This window comes from Ambystoma mexicanum, chromosome 13 (assembly GCF_040938575.1).
Source record: "Ambystoma mexicanum isolate Mex_15411 chromosome 13, UKY_AmexF1_1, whole genome shotgun sequence".
Lineage (NCBI taxonomy): Eukaryota > Metazoa > Chordata > Amphibia > Caudata > Ambystomatidae > Ambystoma > Ambystoma mexicanum.
The window spans coordinates 682,336,533-682,359,782 of record NC_090938.1 but is presented as its reverse complement, the minus strand read 5'-3'; the positions used below and the strand labels follow the sequence as shown (position 1 = coordinate 682,359,782).

Here is a 23,250-nt window from a genome sequence, read left to right as displayed (position 1 = left end):
CCGCCTCCAAGCAGGACTGAACCGGCCGTAGCGTCGGCCCCCCACCTGAGCACCCCGGTGGGCGGGCGGCTGGCGAAGTTCGTCAGCGTGTGGGAGTCCATCTCCACCAACCGTTGGGTGCTGGATGCCCTGGCCCACGGGCACACTCTTGAATTCCTAAAGAAGTTTCCCCGCATTCCTCCCGTGGCCAGGAAGGAAAAGCAAGTCCCTCAACTGCTGTTAGAAGTAAGGGCGATGCTCAAGAAGGGAGCCATTGAGCTCGTCCCGAAGGGGCTCCGGGGCTCTGGAGTATACTCAAGATACTTCCTCGTCAGAAAGAAGACAGGCGGTTGGCGCCCCATCCTGGACCTGCGTCGGTTAAACAAATACATCAAGGCCCAGAAGTTCCGCATGGTCACCCTCCAGCACGTGCTGGGACAGCTGGAGGAAGGCGACTTCCTATTGTCGCTGGACTTGGAGGATGCTTACTTCCACACCCCCATTCTAAAAGGACACTGAAAGTTTCTCAGATTCGTAGTCCAAGGACGGCACTACCAATTCAAGGCCCTGCCATTCGGATTGAAGTCTGCGCTCAGGGTATTTACCAAGTGCCTAGCACCTGTGGCGGCGCGGCTGCACCTGCAGGGGATTCACTTTTACCCCTACCTGGACGATTGGCTCATCCGAGCAAGGACAAGGGAACTCGCCATCGAGCACACAGCGAAGACCGTCCAACTGCTCACGGATCTGGGATTCTCCATCAACTTCCCCAAATCCCACCTGGTTCCGTCGCAGGTTGCACTGTTTCTGGGAGCCAAGCTCGACACAGTGGCACGATTGGCCTCTCCGTCGGAAGTAAGGACAAAGGTCATCCTGGGCAAAGTGCAGCGCCTGCTGGCCGCGGACGTGGCCAGGCTGAGGTCCATCAAGTCCCTTCTCTGCATGATGTCCTCTTGCATCTACCTGGTGCACCTATGCAGGCTGCGGATGAGTCCTCTACAGATGTTCCTCGACGCCCGTTGGATGCAAGCGGTGGGCAGTTTCGAAGACAAGATCCCGCTCAACGAGGTCTTCTGCCAAGCAATTCGGTGGTGGGGCACCCTTGCGCATCTCGCAGCAGGCGCAGACTTTCAGATCCCAGCAGACCAGGAGACGGTGACAACGGATGCCTCCCTGGAGGAATGGGGAGCTCACACCAGAGATCTTCACAAGAGAGGCCTTTGGCTCCTGGAGGAGAGGTCACTCCACATCAACATCCTGGAGCTCCGAGCAGTGTTCTGGGCTCTCAGGTCGGTTCTCCCGTCCCTCAAGGGGAAGGTGGTGAGGATCTTCACCGACAACACCACCATGATGTTCTACATCCGGAAGCAGAGAGGAACCAGGTCCCCGGCCCTATCCAAGGAGGCCCAGGATCTGTGGCATTGGGCCGTTGCCCAGGGGAGGTTTCCGGTGCCCTTCCATCTAGCAGGGATAAAGAACACCATTTCCGACTCACTCAGCAGGGAGCTGCGCTCGTGCCACGAGTGGGAATTGCGTCAGGACCAAGTGGATCGACTTTTCTGACGATGGGCAAACCCCAGATCGATCTGTTCGTGACGGCGGCGAACTCCAAGTGCCAGAGGTTCGCCAGCAGGTTTCCCCAGCCGAGGAGCATGGGCGATGCTTTCTCGTTCCCCTGGGACGGCCTGTTCCTGTATGCGTTCCCCCCCGTTGCCGTTGCTACTGCGACTCGTCAACCAACTCAAGAGGTCCCGGTGCAGGAGGATCCTCGTTGCACCGGGGTGGCCGAGACAGATCTGGTTCCCGGACCTTCTGGACTGGTCAGCGTCGCCCCCAGTCAAACTATCGACGGACGCGGATCTTCTCTCCAGAGAAGGAGGCGCCATCCTCCATCACGACCCGGGCTCTCTGAACTTGCAGGCCTGGATCCTGCAGCACTAGAGTTTGGAGGGTACAATATCCTGGCGGACTGCAAGGAGGTGCTTACAAAGGCCAGGGCGTCCTCAACTCTCAAGTGCTATGGACACAAATGGAAGAGGTTCTCTGTCTGGTGCCGTGCACAGCAGATTAACAGAAAACAGCCACAAAGGAAAACCAAGCAACGTACCTTCACTGAACAAGTGTGAATGAATCCGAGAACACCATCAAGAACCGGTTGAGTCAGCCCAAAAGGCAGTGGGGACCCAGGGGCCTATCGGTCACTGTGCCAAATACCAATAACAGTTAGAAGAACCACAGAAAGAGAACGAGCTGTAAAAAAGGGAAGAGAAGTAAAACCCTTATCAGAGTTTGGATATATGGCATGTAAATACATGACAGTACCAAAACGAAATGTATATCAAGAGAATGTAATAGCCATTCAAGTGAACCTACAGTTGTGTCAGCGTCAGTGCTCAGGCAGTTGCAAGTGTGCAAGATCAAAAGCTCTGGCAGGAGCGTATACCAGGCAATAACACAAGTGTGTGAATCTGAGAAGTCCTGGCCGGAGAGTACACCAGGCAGTAACAGGTGTGTCAAGAACTTCTAAGTCCAGAAATATCTGAACTTAGTTAAGCATATAAGGAAAAGCCTAGTCCTGACAAAAAGAATTGCAAAGCTCGAAAGTTTCGTCTGTGACAGCGCTGCTGTGGGCCAAATAAGACACCTTAGAATTTTGACATCCTGATTCAGACCGAACCTTAGTTTTGGTATAGGTAGGGAAATTCCTCTTGGAGCAGGGTCAGAGAGGCTTTTTCCCAACTCTTTTATTTTCAATAAAAGTCTTTAACCCAAAACATGGCTGACTTGTGTCCAAGTTTCATTCCGGACTCCTCACATCCCCTAGGAAGGCAGTATTTCCCTGTGAGGTCTTGCTTTCCGCCACCCCTTGGGAGAATATTAGGTATCAGCCTCACCGCCCTAGCCTCAGTGGGAAGGGCTCCACCCTGGGGAGAAGTGACGAGATCTCATGAATAGTCACATTAGCCAAAACCACCCCTGCAGGATGTGAGAGAGCTCAGGAACTTTAATTGGCCAAAAAGATTCTAAACCAAGCAAGACAAGGCCAATACCCTGGCCTTGTTAGGACAAGGATGCAGTGCCAGCTCTAACCTTGATGGGAACCGGGGGACCACACAAGGACCCACTTTCTATTCTCAGCACTAGTGTCAGCAGTTGTAGGTCAGAAGGAGGAGGCGGACAAAGTGGTGACATTTCTACATGTTGTTTATTTTTCAAATAATAACCAAAAGGCCTATCTAACCCTACCATAAAGGGGTTTTCCGAAATCTTAACTAGCGTGCTTGTCATCAGTGAGGTAGTCCAAATCAAAATAGTCCACCCTCTGTCCAAAACAACCCTATGCTGACCCTTACACTAAAATAGATTGTATCCACCAGCAAAACCAAAAGGGGTTTGTGAGGATCCAGGAATGAGATACGGACACAGAGGACTCATATTTTAGCTATAAAACTTTATTGAAAATAAAAGGGAAATAGTAATCCATCGACCATGTGAACTACACCCTTCAAAATCAATATGCTACCAATAACATGTTAAACAAAAACTAACCCAACTCAAAATCAGTTTTTCAAAAGTAAATTTCTTATTGTTCCAGTGTAGTGTATTCAAACATGTCATATAAGTCTAGTATGCTGTCGACACTTGTTTCGACCCTTCGACACAGGTCGTCTTCAGGGCTTTGCTATACCTTACATTTTGAAAGTAAACCATTTTTTTTTTAAAGAACTTTATTTTTGGTTTGCATGTCACAGTACACTTTGCTTATCTCACATCTACATAATGCAGATTCGCATTACAAAATTGACAACCCAACTCCTCTTGTAAACTTTTACATCAGGTGCATGTCCACATATATACCCATAGAAAGAGGTTACATATAGCTCGCTGTGTGGCGTGGCCCATCCTCCACGCTATCATTGTCCGAGTTTTCAGTCTCTTTGGAGGTTTCATCTAAGTATGCCCTGAACGGGGCCCAAATGTCTTTTGGTTTACATGGAGCAGATATCATATTAACATAGTTTTCCTCACATTCATTCACGTAAGTGAGGGTCGCAAGGAACTGTTCTGTTGTTGGAGCCTGGCCGCTCTTCCATTTCTGGAGGATGCATTTCTTCGCTAATGCGAAGGCGACGTTGAATAGTCTCCTCGTTTTTTCTGGGGCCTTGCCAATGTCTCCAAACAGGTATTTAGGTGGATTGAGGTGTGCAGGGATTTGTGTTATTTCTTCAAGGATGATGGCCACTGCGAGCCAGAAACCTGCTATCTGGGGGCAGGCCGGTACATATGAAACAAATCTGCACCAGGGGCGTGGCATTTCGGGCAATTGTCGGGATTGGTCTTGTAGAACTTTGCCATTTTGGCTGGCGTGTAATGTAGTTTGTTCAGAACCTTGAATTGTATCAATCTCAGGCCTGCATTGAGTGAGATTTTCTTAGATAGGAGGCAATATCTGGGCCACTTCCCCTCCTCGATTATAATATCCATGTCTTTTTCCCAGGATGCTTTGATGGTGTTCGATGATTTCGTGTGAGCCTGCACAATATTGTATAATTTGGACACCCCAGTGCCTGCCTGAGAATACAATGACTGGTAGCATACATGCTCGGGGGGTTCATCTGGGAATGATGGCCACCTTTCATTGAACGCGGCTTTCATACGGTGGTACTGTAGGGTGGCTAGTTGACTGCTCCCCACTGAGTTTGCGAAGTCTTCAGGAGTTACAAATTTACCATTGGGGAACATGGTTTTCATTGTGAATTCATATTCGGGTAGCCAGGTTTTCTGGATGGCAATGTCATACGTCGGCTTAATGCCCGGGAAGTTCCAGAGCTGGGCTTGGGAATCATAAGGGCAGTCTATGTGCAGAAGCTTGCTTATTGCAGCCCATGTCGCAACTGTCCAAGAGGTGGGGTCAAACTTGCAATCCTCTTTATGTGACTTCGTAAATATGATGGATCTCAAATCGGTTGGGCGGACCGAATGACGCTCGATGGGTATATGTGGTGTGTTATCCGGGGGGTCCTGCCAGAACTTTGCATAGTGTGCCTGTGCCACATAGTAGTACAATTCGAATTCAGGGGCGGCGAAGCCTCCCATATCGTAGGGTTCGACCAATTTGTTCCATTTCATTCTATTCGCGCCACCGTTCCATACGAAGGTGGTGGCCATGGAACGCAGGTTGTCGAAGAAGAGTTTGCCCGGCCATATAGGTACATTACAGAAGATGTATAGGAGCTTAGGGAGCACCGTCATCTTGAGGACCGCTATCCGGCCAGCAAGAGATATGGGGAGTCTGGACCAAATTTGAAGCCTAGGGTGTATGGTTTGTAGCGTGGATTCATAGTTCTCTATATAAAGAGAATTCTTGTCGTGGGAAACCAGGATCCCCAGGTATCGAATGTGATCGGGAGCCCACGACAGGCCATGAGTGTTTGTGGGGCAAGTAGTGGCACGTGTCAACGGAAAGATCTCGGATTTGGATGTATTGATCTTGTAGCCTGAGTGTGTAGTGAATTCGGTAATCGCCACTAAAATGGGGGACAGGTTCTTTTCTGGTTCCCGAACATATAGTAGTGCATCGTCTGCGTACAATGAGATGGCTTGGTATACCCCGGCCATTTTTATGCCCCTAAGGTCTTGTTCAGCTCTGACTGCAGCCGCCACTGGTTCAATGGTGAGGGCAAAAAGGATGGGTGAGAAGGGGCATCCCTGCCTCGTTCCCCTGCATAGAGTAAATTGATTGGTTAGGGTACGGTTGGTTAGAACTCTGGCCTTGGGAGAGGAGTAGAGAAGTTTGAAACAACCTATCAGTTAAGGGCCGAATCCGAATTTATAGAGAACCTCAAACATGTAAAGCCACAATACCGAATCGAACGCTTTTTCGGCGTCAAGTGAAATGGCTGCTGCTTGTGCCTCTGGTTTGATCTGTGCTAGAACACTGAACAGTCTGTGCAGGTTCAGGGCAGTGGATCTCATAGGGATAAATCCGCATTGGTCGGGGTGGATTAAGGTGGTCATTTTGGGGAGCAGTCTAGTGGCCAGCACCTTTGCGTAAATCTTGGCGCCCGTGTTAATCAGGGACAAGGGACGGTAGGAGGAGCGTTCATATGCCGGGCGTCTAGGTTTCAAGAGCACTGTAATGACTGCGTCTGACATGGACTCAGGGAGTGAACCAGCGTTCATAGCCTCTTCCCAAACAAGGGACAATATTGGGGAGAGTATCGGAGAGCATGCCTTATACAGGTCGGCGTCTAGGCCGTCCGGCCCTGGAGTTTTACCCACTGCTAGTGCCTTGATCGCTTCAGCTATTTCCTCGGCCTTCATGGGTTGTTCAAGGGACCAGTTATCTTCTAAAGTTAAGCTAGGGAGGGAAATCTTACTTAAGTACTACTTTACGTCGTCCCGTGTGGATCTGTCGTGGTTGGCGTAAAGATTAATGTAATAGTCCGTGAACTCAGTTTATTTCATCCTCCCCATGCACCGCCGTCCCCCCATCTGTTAGAATACTTGCAATAGGGGTGTGGGTGTGGTCATTGCGAAGTATACGGGCCAGATGGTGGCCCGCCCTGTTGCCCTCCCCGTATTTGCGTGCCCTGGACGGGATGGCCATGTATTGTTGTTCTTTGGTAGCCAGTTCGTTAAAGGTTTTGAGGTTTAGACTAATGTCCGCCTAAATACGTTTGTCATGGGTCCTACTATAGGCAGATTCGAGCGATTGCAGGATTGATTCTGTGTTGCCTAAGTTGGTTCTAACGGTTCTGAGGAGACCAGACGTCTTGGACATAAGGTTGCCTCGTACCGACACCTTAAATGTTTCCCAGATGGAAGCCCAGCTGCCCACAGAGCCCTTATTTAGTTGGAAGAACTGCTCCGTCTCAGTGTATAGAGCCTCCACCACATTCGGGTCCTTAAGTATATTGGGGGGCATCCTCCATCGCTGTGCAGGGCGACGGATGTCAGGGAGCAGTATATTTAGAATGACAGGGGAATGGTCCGAGAGTGTGTTTGGAAGAATATCGCAGCATTCGATGGAGTTGATCAGGGGGGAGGAGATGAGCCAGTAATCTATTCTGGATTCAGAATCATGGGCCGAGGAATAGAAGGTGTATTTTCTATCTGTGGGATGGGACCCGCTCCACGCATTGGACAAGGCTAGTTCCTCCTGGGCTTGGTGTATAATGTTGGCTGTTTTAGTAAGAGCTCTAGGCTTATTTGAGGACCTATCTAACGTAGTGTCAAGGATAGTGTTAAGATCTCCTCCCCACAATACCCAGGCTTCCGTTGTAGGGCCAATCTTTGCAAGGAGGTGTGTGTAGAATTCTGGCTATTCCAGGTTTGGACCATATGTATTGACCAATATAAATTTTCTGCCAGCCACGGTGCCCCAGACCACAACATATCTGCCCTGTGGATCAATTATACTTTTCTCGGGGGAGAACCCTAGTGAGGGGTGTATTAGCGTGATGACGCCTCTGTTTTGGGAGGAGTATTCCGTGTAATACCTATTGTTTCCCCACTGTCGCAGGATACTTTCGTTGGTGGATTTTAATGCATGAGTCTCTTGGAGCATAGCGATATGTGGGTGGTGTCTGTAAATGTAGGCGCCTACTCTGCTGGCTTTCGCCCTGTTGTTTAACCCCCGGATATTCCAGGTGAGCAGTTTTAGTTTAAGCCCCCCCGAGTGCATTAGTTTTCTGCGCCATTTCCGTGTCTCATATAAGAGCGTGGGGAAGTGGATTTTCTCATAGTGGAGGACAGCAAGTGAAACCGTGAGTGCAATTTTACCAATGTTTAAGCCAACCGAACATTGTGCCTGGTGCCCAACAGGGGCTGCCTGCAGCATTAACGTAGTGTTTGAACAGTGAAACAGTCCCCTGTTGCCCGTACCCACCCCCTCCCACAACATCGTGCCCAACTTGATGATGAACCCTTTTAACTAACTTGTGGATGTTCCCAAAGAAGGGGACGAGTGCGGCAACTCTGCTTCGAGGTCGAGCGCAACTCATCCAGCATTGCTAAAGGATGGAGGGCAGGGGAGTTCTGCGGCTGGGATCAATGAGTAGGAAAACAGGTTATACAGGTTGTTACAAGTCGTTCTGGTCAAGTTCCTGTCTCCCGGGTGGAAGGGGTATTGAGGCTTCCATGTAGGCCAAAGCTGAGGCAGGAGATTCGAAAAAGTGTGCTCTTCCAGCATGTTGTATACGAAGTTTCGCTGGAAAGAGAAGGGCGTAGGGGACCTGTCTCAAACGTAGCTGGCGCTTGACAGTTTCGTAGGATCGTCTTTGAGTCTGGACCCCTGCGAAGAAGTCCGGATATACATGAATGTTGTCGTTACCAAACCTAAGGGGTCCTTTCTCTCTTGCCAGTCTGAGGATGGCGTCCCTGTAGTTCAACAGTTTGGCAATCACCGTGCGGGGAGGAGCCCCTGGTTTGGGTGGTGGAGCGAGGGTACGATGTGCCCGCTCGACGAGGAACTGGGGTGAGAGTGCCTCCTCCCCGAGGAGAGATTTCAAAAGGTCTTCCATTCGGGACTCCATTGGGCCTTTGCTGAAGGTCTCTGCCAGGCCGACTATGCGGATGTTGTTCCGTCTGGATCGGGATTCCAAATCGTCACATTTATCGCCGAGTTTATTCATTTCCCCTCTAAGGAGTGTGATGTCCTGGGTGTTTTGCCGAGTAGAGTCCTCATTCGTGCCAATTCTGTTTTCAGCCTCTGTGATTCTGGCACTTTCCTTGTCTAGGCGAGTTTTTAGGGAGCCTATCGTGGAAACAATGTCGTCAAGTTTGACGTTAATGGCCAGGAATCCATTTTGAACTGTTGTCAGCAGGTGATCACATTTTGTATCTTCTGCATTTAGGGGTGAGGCCGGAGATTGAGGGTCCAGGCGTTCAGGAGATGATTGCGAGCTAGTAAAGGAGTCCATCGGTCCCGTCTTCCTGGACTTGCCCGCATTTTTTCCAGGCATTGTGGAGGTGGCGAAACGGCCTGGGCCTGGTTGGATGAGAGGGCTACGTGTTAAAGTGTGGTGGAGGAGGGCTCAGGAGGGCGCAATGCCCGCAGGGATCCCGGTACGCCCGAAACAGTGATTGTTCCAAGATGGCGTGCTCCATGGGGTAAGCGGGGCAATGACCGCAAGCGCTGACAGGTGTGAATTTTCACGGTGTAATTTGGTGGTAGAAGCACCGAGCCAGATGTAGGGGGGGCACAGGATATGTTTGATTCGGGTCAGAGAGCCCCACACGTGCCCCGCACCTCGGGATCAAGGAACGGGGTCGGGAACGTCCAATTCAGGCCCCGTGGATCCACCGAAAGGCCCGGGGGCCGGCATGGGGCGCAGCAACGATGGTCCGGGAGGCTCTGCCGCGAGCACCTTCCACCGAGGGAGGGACGTTGCAGGGCGCTCTATGCCGGGCAGGGCACAGTATGCCCAGAGAACGTGTGGCGCAAAGTGTCGTGGCCGCAGTCCGCCAGTCCCGCTCCGCCCACTGCGAGGCCCAGCGTAAGAGGGAGCCCCGGCACCCTTGTAGATTCTTGTGGAGCTGCGAAGCGGCACGGGCCTGTGTCCTCAAGGTCCACCAGGGTTCCCAGACTAGGGAAGTCCGATTTCAGTCGGGATTTCGCCTGCAAGGTCAGGATGTTCTCCAGGAACAGCACGGGTATCTTACGAGGTTCTATGCGATCCGGAAACAGGGGATAATTCAATCAGGATTCATGCCGGAGAGGAGCTCCTCACTCAAGGTGGGCATCTTGTTGCGCAGCAGCGCCCCCCTCCAAAGTAAACCATTTTTAACACAATCAAATATAGACAATAATATCAAAATATAACGAGAGCATATACATTACCACATGAAGTCAATAATAATATGAAGGCACTAATATCAAAAATGAAACATGAATCTATACATTACACTACATAGAGTATATGATCCAATTAACTAGTTACATCATCACAATTAATTTAACAAAAATAGACTTTCTAATCCTAGCATGAATTACAGCAAGGAAAAACAGAAAAGGAAAAGACAAACACAATATTTGACATCAATTGATGAGCCTGATATTTGGGAACATGAAACCCAGCACAAGTCCTGTGCGCCCATCCATGAGGAACCTGCACCAAATAAAATCTTGAAGCATGCTCATTACAACTACGTGTGTGTGTGTGTGTGTGTTCGTGTGTGTGTTCGTGTTCGTTCCAGATCTTTGATTGCTAGTGGGAGTTTCGCATCTTACCTGATTTTCGAATAAAAGGACTACCTCTGCTCCCATTATTCAGAGATCCTGGAAGAAACCGAAGGAGCCAAGTATCCTGTCCAGCTGCAAGACGTGTAAGGAGACCTATTGAAGAAGGCCTGGAGACACACTTCTGCTGCTGTCCTGGAAGAGCCCTGTCTTGTAGGTGATCTTCAGGAGTCCTGCAAAGGAGCTGCGGCGCTTGGAGTGAAGGGAACATCCATTCTCGACATCACCTACGAGTCCTGCGAAGAAGAGCCTTCGAAATGGCCCCTCGATCACCCAGTGGCTGAGCAGCTCAAAGTTTGGGTTACCGCGCTGCAGACGTTGCTGTTCCGCATTGAGCCCCGGAACTTTGGGGATCGACCGCTTGTACTATAAGACTTCGTGGTTCCAGCATCAAGGGGACCCGAGATGAGAGAAGTCTTGACACCCTGCGTCGTCGTACATCGGTGACCGTTGTCCGAAACAGCTTTCCTGCATCCACTCCTGTGCTGAGAGGGGCCCTGCATCGAGCTCTTCCACATTCTCCAACCTGAAGACCTTGCACTAGCATTTGTTGCTGATCGGAGAAGTGCTCGACCCTGCAACCCTTGGGACTCAGGGACTGGAGCTGAAGGCGAAACAAGCGACCGCGGACCCTCTTCAGAAGACCTGCCAAGACCTAAGAAGAATCGGAGTACGGGGGTGAGTTGTAATAGTACTTACCTGAACCCCTAACTCACTTTTAAAAGTTTGGTAACTGTTCGAAATTTTTACAAACGTTTGGCTTTGCCACTGCTTTTTCGCGCAAGCATTCAGAAAGTGTGTGACACTTTTATTAGCTAGAATAACTTGTCCTCTACCCTTTGGAGCTCTTCATTGGACCCCGGAAGCCCTCCACTAACTTTTTCCCGTCTCACAAAACTGTGTGGCACTTTGGTTAACTTTTGGGCACAAGGCCCCATACATCTTCGGGATGGAAATTTTAAATGTAGTGTTGAATCTCTGTGGACCCGTACTGCTGCATACAACTACTTACCTTCCTTTGCAGGGATTTTTTTTAATGTATTTTGCCCTACTCCAATGACTGAATATATGTATCTTTTATTTAGTGTTGTGTGATATTACATTCTAGGAGTCATTTTTCATAGTGTTAAATGGCCATAAATAAATAAGTATTTTTATAACTGATTGTCTAAGTGTGATTCTTGGCTTTTCACTGTGTGTACCCATTGAGGACCCCTTACAAGCTCACCACTTCTTGAGACTTAGCCTTGACCACTCTGTCCATCTACCTTGAACTGGTTTGGCTACAGCTCCCAGAGTTGTCCCTGTCACTATACTAGGTGGGCCTTCTATACATCTGTCCGCCAGGCCAGAGTATAGAAAATGAGTCCTAACACCGGGGGGCACAAGAGAATAACTGTGGAATGTGCACTCAACACCTGCCTACAGTCTTGGCACTGATAGACCACTAGTACTGTGGTGAGGGGTGCTGTATGTAAACATTTAACACATAGCGCAACATTGTATCTTAAGCTGTTACTACAAAAATTCCTAACATGATTTGAAAGAGTTTACTCCTTTACCGACAGTCCAAATGAATGCCCAGCTATTGCAGAAACCAGTGCAATGTGAAGTAACATGACAGTTTCTTCTTGGTCTCTGCTACTGTCTGCTAATAGTGCTTCTGTCCTCTAGTCTCTTCCAGGACAACAGCATTGCTATTTCCTGAATAAGGATGCCCCACTCCCAGATGGAAGAAGTCTGCAGGGGACCCTGTTAAGTAAAATTCCCTTCCAGCATCCAGGCAACGTTCCCATCCTCCTAGACCTGATCAGGCACCAGGTTGCCTACAACACCTTGATTGGCAGCTGTGTGAAACGGACAGTACTGAAAGAAGGTTTGTACTCTAGTTTCCCCAATGGCATGCCTCCTACTGACATAAAATCATCTGCTGGCCAGCACCCACACTTGTTGCTAGCAGGTGCACATGACTGCCCTACATGTGCATTGGGTTAACCAGTGGATGGGAAGGAGAGCCAATAAATGCTTGTGTGCAATATAAGAGAGATAAGTGGGTAAACAAATGTGCGAAAGGACAGAGAGTGAATACATTCTGGTGTGCACTGAGAGAGTGAGGAGTCCTTTGGGAGGCCCGCAGGTTTTGACAGACATCAACCCGTGGCTGACTCTTTGGTGTGCGCCTTCATCAACAGTACTCTTTTATATAACAAACCAGGATCATGCCCTAATGTTTGTCTTCCAAATAGTTCTGAATTGAAGGTGCTTCTGAAGCCCAACTTCAGCATGGGTTCTGGTGAACAAATATATGAAACAAGGATGAGCCGTGTGTAGTGCAGCACCATAATCGGAATCTTAGGTTCTTCTTGGCTGTGGAAGTGTGGTGGCGGTGGTGGTAAGGGCAGAAGTTGTGAATGTTGAGCCTCTTCTGCAATGGCAGGGCGACCTCTGATGTGTGGATGTCACCATGCAGCTTGTCCCATGGCCATCAGTGCCCACCTGTGTTCAAGGAATGTGTTGTATGTTTTGGTAGGAAGAACGCAAGGTGTATCAGTCATAGCGTTTTATGGGGGTTTAGCCGTTGATAAATTGCTGGTTGAGAAAAAGGGTCTTGCTTCAGGTTATCAATTCAAACTTTAGAGTTTGCTGCATCTGTGGGAAGCCTATGCAGTATTGTGAGAAACCTGAGTGTATCCTCACTCCTACTTGCTCTGGGTTCTGTTCTCAAGTGACCAGGCCATCGCTTTTGGATCCTGACCCTGGGGTGGAGATGCGAGGGGGGGGGGGATCACCTGGGTAGAGGGTCTTTGGGGATTGGAGACGAGATGTCCTCAGGCTAGAAACAGTACTCTGCATTACCCTTTCATGAAGAATCCTCTATCCCAGAAGCAATTATGGGATATTGTTATCCGTGTCCAACTGAACAAGAAAATGACCGGAAATATGTCCAATCTGGAATCGCCAGAAAAGGGTGAAGAAGAGAGAAGGTGTAAGGCAGGCACGGTATCAAGAGAGTCTCAGACTCAAAAGTAACAGTTTGAAAACCTTTATTATACAATTTTGTATGGTTGGTGTAATGCCTAGCTGGCCCTAACTGTAATGGGGTTGTTCCCTCAACTGATGCTTCTAAGGGCCGTCAATGTCCGTAAGTCCAAAACCAAATTCTGTCTGTGTCAAAACCTATGCTTGCCCTCACTCTTAAAACAAATGTGATGTTAGGTCTTCTTAAAGAAAAATGGCTGTTCAAAAAGAAATGCTAACCAAGGCTGGTGTCTGGTAGCTTTACCATCTGGTTTAGTTCCGCCAGTTTAAAAATAGTTAAACTCAAAAGGGGTGCCCTTGGGATCTTCCAGGTAGGGCTCTTGCAGCAAGTCAGTATAGTTCACAATGACTCTGGGTCTCTTGGCGTTCCCATCCCGAAGCTCTGACCCCTCTGGTTCCAAAAGAAAAGACACTCTTCCTTTTAGGCCTCTCGGGGTTCCCTTCCCCAAGTATAAGTCTCTCTCCTTTCAACAATATCGCTCACAGTTTATTTTGGGCCTCTCGGGCGTCCCTTTCCCAAGCCTAGGTCCCTCTGGCTCTAAAAGATTCACACTTACCTACTTTATAACTCAAATTAAAATTCAGAGTTCCTTCCACAGTTTCCTCTGAGCCTCTCAGGGTTCCCTTCCCCAAGCCTAGGCCCCTCTTGTCTCAAACAAAAGTTCACAAACACAAAACACCAAAGGTTCACCTTGTCAGGATGCACCTCATATTTTCGCTCAACCTTCACTCTGTGTTGCTCCCCCTTTTTCCACCTTCTATCAAGTGGCGCTGTACACCCCCTTTGGTCAACACAGGAGTGTATCGTAGACTTTAGACAACGCAGGGCTTTTGCTCCTCCCATGCGTGACCACTCTGATTTCTGGCCCCTCGCCTTACACTCTACTTTTCTTCTGGCACCTTTCCTTTCCAGTGCTTCTTTCACTATGTCCTTGTTTTTACCACCTTGTGTCTGTCCGTGCCTCTTGCACACTTCCTTTTCTTTTCCGTGCACACTTCTTTTACTTAGCCCTACCTCTTGCACCTTTTTCCTCTCTTTCGGGTCGCTCGCACCCTCTTTGCTTTCCGTTCTTCAAAATAATCAACTTCTGCTTTTTTGTACTTTTGCACAGCTTGCACACCTTTTTTCTTCTGCTTTCTTTTGCTTTCTGCACTTTGCCGCTCTGTCACTGTTCCCTCTCCAGCCAACCGCACGCTACTGAGTTTCTTTCTCTCTCTCTGGCGGGCTATCTCGTCGGGATATGTGGGTAGAGGTCAGGGTCTCACCGCCTGCCCCTCAGTTACCACATGGACCGGCACACATCCCAGGCAAACGACTACTGTCTTGTAAACAGCCAGCAGATAGCAACTCTCCCCAGTCTGGCTTCTTGGGGACACGGCTCTTGCAGCCCCTTCTACACACTGGGTCAGCATGCTGGCGTTCCGTTCTCCTCTGAATCCTCCGGCTACAGTTTCCTGGCTTCCATGGTCCATCCAGCAACCCCAGCTCGCTCATTTCTCTTGGCAGAACCACACCTGTTATACCCTTACTGCGAGTCAAGTGGAGTCTGGGGTGTATGGTTAATATCAGGTGTCTTACTCTATTAACGGGACAGCCTAGTGGTGGAGTGTAGTGGGCCACTCCCTGCATCTTCCGCTTCACAGTGTTGTTCCTATGGGTAATCTTTATAACTTTCAGTTCCCTCTTCCTTGTCCCAGTACATGTTGGAAATGGGGAGTGGGAGACGGGACGAGGTTGAAACTAATGTTCGTAGGCTGAATAATCATAGGGTGATTGAAAGAGGAGAAAAGGGACTCCCCTGCCCTTGTTTTTATACAACTGGGGTGAGTCCCCTTTTTTAAGGTCAGACTCTGCCTCTGGTACCCTGTTATGGTAGTACTGGTCTTTACAGCACGCCCTATGATGTGAAATGGGGGAAGTTAAATTGGTGTGGAGGTCAAAGCCAGACCTTTCTCTTCTGACTCTCCTCATTGCCTGCTTCTATTTTAGTACAACACTCTTGCCTCCCTCTTAGATAAGGGACAGCGGGACTTGCATATCCCATGAAGGCTTCAGGGACTTTTTCTCTTCGTCTCTTGTGCCTTTGGTATACCGTGTCTCACCGGGGTCCTCCCATGGGTGCAACCCTGGACTCCCCCACCGAGATGATCCTCCCTCCCTTGTCCACCCCCAGGGTTGGGATCAAAAAGTGATGGGCCTCCCCAGGCCACCTGAATAGAGGATTCTCGGGATCTACATGGGAGAATACCCCCAGGTTTCTCACAGGGGTTAAGGGTAAGGTAGGTGAGACAGGGTATCCCCATTAGCCTATTGTAGGCCAACCCAACTCTCCCCCAGCCTTTATAGGCTACTGTAAATCGGCTCCCCTCATTTTCCCACATTTGACCTCTGACAGTACTGGGACGAGGAAGAGGTGACTGAGTAATGAACACCAAAAAACCCATTTCACCACTCTAGTACTGGGTCGAGGAAGATGCCTGCAGAATACTGAGAGGGGCAGGCATGTCCCTTTTAATTATAGTCAGGAAAGCCCAATTGAGAGTCCACACCTGTAACCTGTTAAGTGGTCGCAGGTGTATAAAGGGAGACCAGTGAAGCAGCAAAGAGTGCAACAGAGAGGCTTGATGGAGATAGACCAGCAGGGGACTCTTTTCGGAAGGAGGTAGCTGTGGTGGGACCTGAGGAGGAGCCAAGACGCCAGCCGACATCCCCTATGGAGCCCAAGGCAAGTTGGGCCGTTCGGCTGCCACAGGTTTGGGAGCCTCCGTATCGAAGAATGAGCAGCTGTGGCTGCAAGCAAGAAGGAGAGAAGATGCCGGCCACGTCCCTGTAGAAGCAGTGGAGTTGCCGGCGTGTGCAAGCCAGCAGACGATGGACCGCTGGCCTGAAAAGCAGAAAAGGAAGCAGCAGGAGCCGGCGGAGCGGAACGCCAGGGGCTGGTGAGTGTCGGGGAAAGCCACTCAAAAGCCAGGGCACTCCTAGCGGGCTGCACAAATGTCACGAAGTGCTGTTTGACTGAAAATCAAAAACACAAAGTATTGAATACCGAAATGAATGAAAATCTGAAATAAAGCACATAGATTACCAAACTGAAAAAAAACATTCTGGGCAACGCAAGTAGCAGATGAAAGTCAAAGGGAAAAGTGCCCATGTGCCCAATTTACGGAAAAGGCTCGCCTAGAGTGGTCACAGCCTGAGGACCTCCCGACCCCCCATCTACACACGGCATGAGAGTGATCTAACTCAGGGGGCCCTCCAGAGCTTTGGCACACTGGAGGACATGTGCACAATGGCAGGGTAAGGCACTCTTTTTCTTTGTATCGCTTGTCATAATATCTTTGCAGCAACTACGTGCAAGTGGATTCCAGCAGCTGTGCCACATAGAGCAAAACCTGGATGAACGAGTGGGCATAAGCATTCAGCGAAAGGCAGATCTCTCCCAATCATTGATGGCCACCTGTTAATGAGAATTCTGATTTCGAAGGGATTGTGTCCTCCGACGTATTCCTTATCTTGATAGATCACTTCCAGCTTGCTGGCCTCGGAAAAGTTTTTCAGTAGAGGGCGATGCGCGTCGACGTCCCTCGAGTCGGTGTCCCTCGACAGCCTCCGTATCGGCACCAACGTCATCATGCGTATAAATAGACTCGCGCAGCGTCTGTTGCTCAGGTCTGTTTTTCCACGCTTCGTGGGCCTCGGAATCGTGTTGCTCAGTTCGTTAGTCAAAGTATATTACTTATTCCTCGAGTATATCTTACTCGTTTCGATGGCTTCCTCATCTGAACCGTCGACACCACGGTCCGGCTTCAAAAAGTGTTGAGATTGTGGAAAGAAAATGTTGTTGACGGATCCTCACAGGATCTGTTTGTGGTGCCTGGGATCAGAGCACCATTGTTCAGAATGCGAGGACTGCATGTCCATGACGGCGAAAGCCTTGAAGGAGCGTAAGGGGAAGCTCGAAAGAGGTAAGACTCTTAAAACTTCTACTCCTTCGAAGGTTTCCTCGGCAGATTGGAGACATTAGTCTCCTCGCCGTCACAGTAAACATTCTCGTTTGAGGTCTCGAAGCAGTTCCCAGCACTCTTCGAGATCCAAACATTCGAAAAAGAGGCGTCGAAGATCTCCCTCTTTTTTGTCGTCTTCTGTTTCCCCTGAAAGGGTCACCTGCCCCACAAAACATAGCTCTCCAGCCAAGTGGGAGGAATTCCGTGAAAAGATGCTTAGCATCTTCGAGAAAGCGGCCTTGACCCCCTCGGAGATGGCTAAAGGTGATACCCTGGGTGAAAGACCCGAAAAGTCGAAACGCTGCGAGTCGTTGCACCCGGCGAAAGAAACTACTCGAGAGCGTCCCGAACCCTCGAGAAAAGGCAGTAAGACTGCGTCATCGATGTCTTCGTCAAGGGCCCCTTCGACTCATAAATCTGCATCATCAACGCCATTATCGAAGGGCCCATCGACGCATACATCGGTCGAATCGACGCCGATATCGACGCTGAGAAAGGAGAAACCTACGACTGTCACTACCTCCAGTCAATAGTCATACGGTGGGCTCCTATCATGACCTCGAATGTCGTCGATAACCTCGAAGACTCCGAGTATGATTCCTATCCTCTGGAGTTCTTCGAGGTCGCTTCATACCTTTTCGAAGCCCTTTTCGGTTTCTTCGAAGCCTTTGACTTCCGCGTCGACGACGTCGACGTTTTCTCAACCGGTTACCACAAGTTAGCCCCTTCTGCTTTAGAAATGGGTTTTGAGCATTTTCCAAGGTCAGATTATTTCAATGCCTTGTCCTCCATTTATGAAGAAGGTGAGGATTGTGATCAGGAGAGACCTTTTGGGTTGCAGAGAACTACAACACCTGTACCAGAGGAATTTATCTCTGAAGAAAATAGGTTGAAGGACCTGCAAGATTCCTTGCATGATGCAAGTGGGTTGGATACTTCCCCAGAAGTAGAATTTGCCAAGCCAGACCCAGGGGAACATGCTGAGACCCCTTATAGAACTTTAATGGCCAGAATAATAGAATTCATGGGTTGGTCTACACCTTTACCTACTTTTCAACAAGATGATCTTGCAGACATCTTGATTAAAGGCCCACAGGAAGATCCTGTGGTTCCATTCCATACTGCATTGCAGAGGAAAATATCGACCAACTGGGAAACTCCTGAGGTTATCCCGGCAGTTAACAAGAAACTATCTGCCAAATATAAGGTATCTGCTTCTGACCCTGAATATTTGTCAAAACATCCAACTCCAGAGAGTCTGGTTGTTCAAGCAGCAACTTCATCGAACAGTAGATCTGCATACCCTACTGTTCCACGAGACAGGGATGATTAGAGATTTGACGCTATGTCAAAAAAGGTCTTTTCTGCGTGTAGCATGGCACTTAAATCCATTAATGCTACTTGTACGCTCGCAAGATTCAGCCATACACTTTGGGAGTATGCTTCATCAGCGACTGACTGCCTCCCGGAAGGAGAAGAAACATTATTAAAGATGGTAAAGACGCAATGTGCGAATCCCTTCAAACTGGCATTGATTCTGCTGACAGTATCAGCAGGGCCATGGCGGCAAGTACTACAATTCGCAGATTTGCATGGTTGCGAAAGTCTGGTTTTGCCCCAGATGTACAGGCCAGGCTTTTGAATATGCCCTTTGACGGCTCTTCTTTATTTGGTAAAAAGGCTGATGACAATCCAGAGAAGTTACAAACATCTAAGGCAGCAGCAAAATCCCTTGGAGCTGCAATCCGTCAAACTCCCTATCGCCCCTCAGGAACCTCTTGGAGAGGTAGGTCCTTTCGTTTCTATTCCGCATTTGGAAGAGGCAGGGGACAGCCGGCTCAAAGATGCCAAAAGAAATTTACCCGAGGTGGACGGGTTTAAAGTACAAAAGCCGCAGCAGCAGCAGGTGCCTCTTTACCCTCGGCATCTGCATCAGACGCTTCTAAACCGCTCTGAGGACTCTCCTCACAAAACACCAGTAGGGGGCAGGTTAACTGAACATCTGATGGAATGGCAGGCTATTACGTCAGATGCTTGGGCATTGGAGACAGTTGCCCAAGGTTACTGCCTGCCTTTTCTACGCACCCCTCAGAGTCATCCACCAGGGAACAACTCTTTGAAGTTTCCAGATCCGCTCCTTTTGCAGGAGATTCTAGACCTGCTAGAGAAAGGTGCCATAGAACCGGTACCTGTAGTGGAGAGGAACAAGGGTTGGTATTCTCCATACTTCTTGATACCGAAGGACGGAATTGGACTTAAGAGAATTGAACAAATTCCTCAGGAAGGACAAGTTCAAGATGGTAACTCTCTCTCAGATCCTTCAGGCCCTCCAGCTTCAGGACTGGCTGGTATCTCTAGACCTTCAGGATGCTTATTTCCATGTGCCAATCCATCTCAAACACAGGAAATACCTGAGGTTCGCAATTGGCAACTCTCACTATCAATTTCGAGTACTGCCATTTGGGCTGACCTCCGCATGAGGGTCTTCACCAAGCTAATGTCGGTAGTGGCTGCAAGTCTAAGGAGGGAAGGGATCCACGTCTACCCCTACCTAGACGATTGGTTGATCAGAGCAGTATCTACGGAACAAGCTCAGATCCAACTATATTATGTCTGCCACTTCCTTCACAAACTGGGCTTCTCCCTCAATTTAAAAAAGTCACAGATGATACCATCACAGATGCTCCAGTTCATTGGAGCGGTCCTGGACACTTCCCTGGGGAAAGCCTCACCACCAGAGGTGAGGGCTCAAGATATTCTGCAGATGGTCACCAAGTTTCAAAATGGCCAACGTCTCCCAGCCTTCGACTTTTTGAGGTTGCTAGGCCTCATGGCATCCTGCATTTTCCTTGTGCCAGAGGCTCGCCTGAGAATGTGATCTCTTCAGTGGGCACTAGGAACTCAGTGGTCGCAATTCTCAGGGAGAATGACAGATCTCCTTCAGGTTCCGAACAAGGTGGCTCGAGACCTTCAGTGGTGGGCCTGTCAGGAGAACGTTCTGAAAGGAGAACTGTATTGGCAACCATGGCCGGAGATAACAGTAGTCACGGATGCCTCACTCACAGGGTGGGGAGCCAATGCCAACGACTTGACCATCAGCGGTCGTTGGTCTCCATCGGAGTCCAGACTACATATCAACCTGTTAGAGCTGAGAGCAATCAGACTAGCGCTGAAGGCTTTTCTGCCATCTGTACAAGGGAATAATGTCCTGATAATGACGGACAACACAGTGGCCATGCACTACCTCAACAAAAGAGGAGGCGTAGGATCACTGCCACTGTGCCGAGAGGCGATGCAAGAAGGAATCTCTCTATCGGCAGTTCACTTAGCCGGAGAGAAGAACTTGACAGCGGACGCTCTAAGCAGGCAGAGCACAGTCTCTCACGAGTGGGAGATAGCTCAGAAAGTCCTTCAAGAGATCTTCGCACTTTGGGGCACGCTTGGTTTCTGAAAGGTTGAGATACAAGGATTGGGACCACCCAGATGACGTCATGGAGGTGTTGCTTTCAGCCAGAAGGCCTGCAAAAAAGACTTTATACCGCTGCCGTTGGAACAAATTCTGTAGCTGGTGTAGAGAAAAGAATATTGACCCCTTTTCATGTGGGACACCAACGGTGCTATCCTTTCTACTCTATTTGGCGAATTCAGGTTTTCAAGTTGGTACAGTCAAGGGCTACCTTGCAGCGCTATCGGTCTTCAAGCACACTGCAGAGGAGCCATCATATTTCAAATTACCATTAGTAATACAATTTCTGAAGGGATTAACTAATGTCTATCCCCCGAGACCGTTCCAAGTTCCCTTATGGGACTTAAATTTAGTCTTGAATTTCTTAATGGGTACTCCTTTCGAACCACTCCACTCTTGTTCGTTAAGATTTCTCACCCTTAAAACTGTCTTATTAGTGGCTTTGACATCTGCCAGGAGGGTGAGCGAATTACAAGCCCTATCTTGCAAACCCCCACATGCAATTTTTCACAAGGATAAAGTTGTCCTGCAAGTGAAGCCTAATTTCCTCCCAAAGGTGGTTTCTGAATTGCACCTCACTCAGATAATAACCTTACCCTCATTCTATCCTCCTCCCCATCCAGGGAAAGAGGAAGAGAGGCTACATAGGCTGGATCCAAGGCGAGCCTTGAGTTTTTATATCAGCAGACTGGCTAGGATCAGGCAAGCAGACCAACTGTTCATAGGTTACACAGGGCACAAATTAAGATTGCCAATCACAAAACAGACCATCTCCAGATGGATTATCTTAGCCATTCTAGAATGTTACAAATTGGCAGGAAAAGAGCCCCCTCAAAATCTTAGGGCTCATTCAACCAGGGGTATCGCAGCCTCTTCGGCCCTCCAGAGAGTGGTACCGATTCGAGACATATGTGCGGCTGCCACATGGTTGTCCGCTCTTATCTTTACACAATTCTACAATCTGGATTACTCCTCTAGTCAAGAGACTAGATTTGGTAAGGCTGTGTTACACTTTGTTCACTCTTAAAAGGGAATATGGCAATTTTACTCCCACATCCGTTTACACACCACTGCTATGGGAGTCTATCAAGATAAGGAATACGTCGGAGGACACAATCCCTTCGAAGAACAAGTTACTTCTTACCTGGTAACGTTCTTTCGATGGGATGTTCCTCCGACGTATTCCTTATCGCCCCTCCCATCCATCCCCTCAGTAAAACTTCCCTTGTGGTTGCAGCTTACGCTCCTTCAAGGTCAATAACCAATTCATGAACAGATAATTCCAAGCTACAAAATGAAACTGAGCAACGGACGCTGTGCAAGTCTATTTATACGCATGATGACATCGGCACCGATACGGAGGCTGTCGAGGGACACCGACTCAAGGGACGTCAACGCGCAGCGCCCTCTACTGAAAAAAAGTTCCGAGGCCAGCAAGCTGGAAGTGATCTATCAAGATAGGGAATACGTCGGAGGAACATCCCATCGAAAGAACGTTACCAGGTAAGAAGTAACTTGTTCTTCTGTGCTAATTCCCTTCAACATTAGAGACCCCCAGCTCTTTTGCTGGACTTTAGGACTTTTTAATTTTAACCCTGGACTGAGGGAGACATTTCTCTCACTCCATCATGTGTTTTGACCTGATTTGGATGATGTATTTCCTCTGTTTTTGGAGTCTGACAAACTACGCAGGCATCTCATTTTTGTATGGTGACACACAGCACCTTCTGTGCAGTGTTGCAGAGAAATCCTTTAGATTTCTTGTTGGGGAGAATTCTCAGAAATGTGCTACTTCCCTTTTACCTTAGAGACCCCCGGCTCTTTTTGCTGGACTTTAGGACTTTTAATTTCTAACCTGGAGAGAGAAACCTTTTTCCCCTCTGTGATTTGGACTCGGTGTTTCTTTTGACTTTGGAGTCTGACAAACTCCATGTGCATCATCTTTACATTGTGACAAACAGCACCTTCAGTGCAGTGGCACAGGGACGTCTCATAGATTTCCCAAAGGTTTAAATACCTTCTCTTGTGTGAAACTACTGTTTCCAAGAGCAGTGAAGTGAAAAAGACTTTGCTTACATTTTGTAACTTTTTAGACCCAGCACACACTATCTTACAGTAGGGTGCAGGAGTGGTTACTATCCCCTTTGTCTAGTTTCTCATGTGACATTTTTATGTTGCCTTTTCTACAATTAATGGCTGGTGGCAGTGGTTTACTTTTTCCTCCCATTGTGTGTTTCTACCGCGGGCTGCAATTGCAGGTGCAGTAAAGCACCTATGGGTGCCCATTTTGTCAAAATAGGCTGGTCTTCTTCTTTCGCAATTTATTGTTGGAAAGGTCCTTCTTGAGATTTACTCTGCGTGCCAAACCAGGTTTGGTCCCTTAGTTAGTTTTGTCTTTGGCGGGATTCACCAGTGAAGCCCGCCTCTGGCTCCAGCGTGTCTGGCAGGGGCAGGAAGTGAGGGAGGTGCCCGAAACTCCCTGTGCTTAATCCCGTTGGTTACAGGAATGCACCCAAAG

At 48.9% G+C, this 23,250-nt stretch overlaps 1 protein-coding gene across 1 annotated transcript in view; it reads left to right on the top strand.

The window, feature by feature from the left end:
* The window catches only part of MED1 (mediator complex subunit 1), a 509,499-nt gene that overhangs the window by 364,573 nt on the left and 121,676 nt on the right, over positions 1-23,250 (top strand). The window contains exon 15 of the mRNA XM_069634720.1: positions 11,897-12,098. Within this exon, the coding sequence (XP_069490821.1) occupies positions 11,897-12,098 (202 nt within the window). The remainder of the gene's footprint in view (positions 1-11,896; positions 12,099-23,250) is intronic.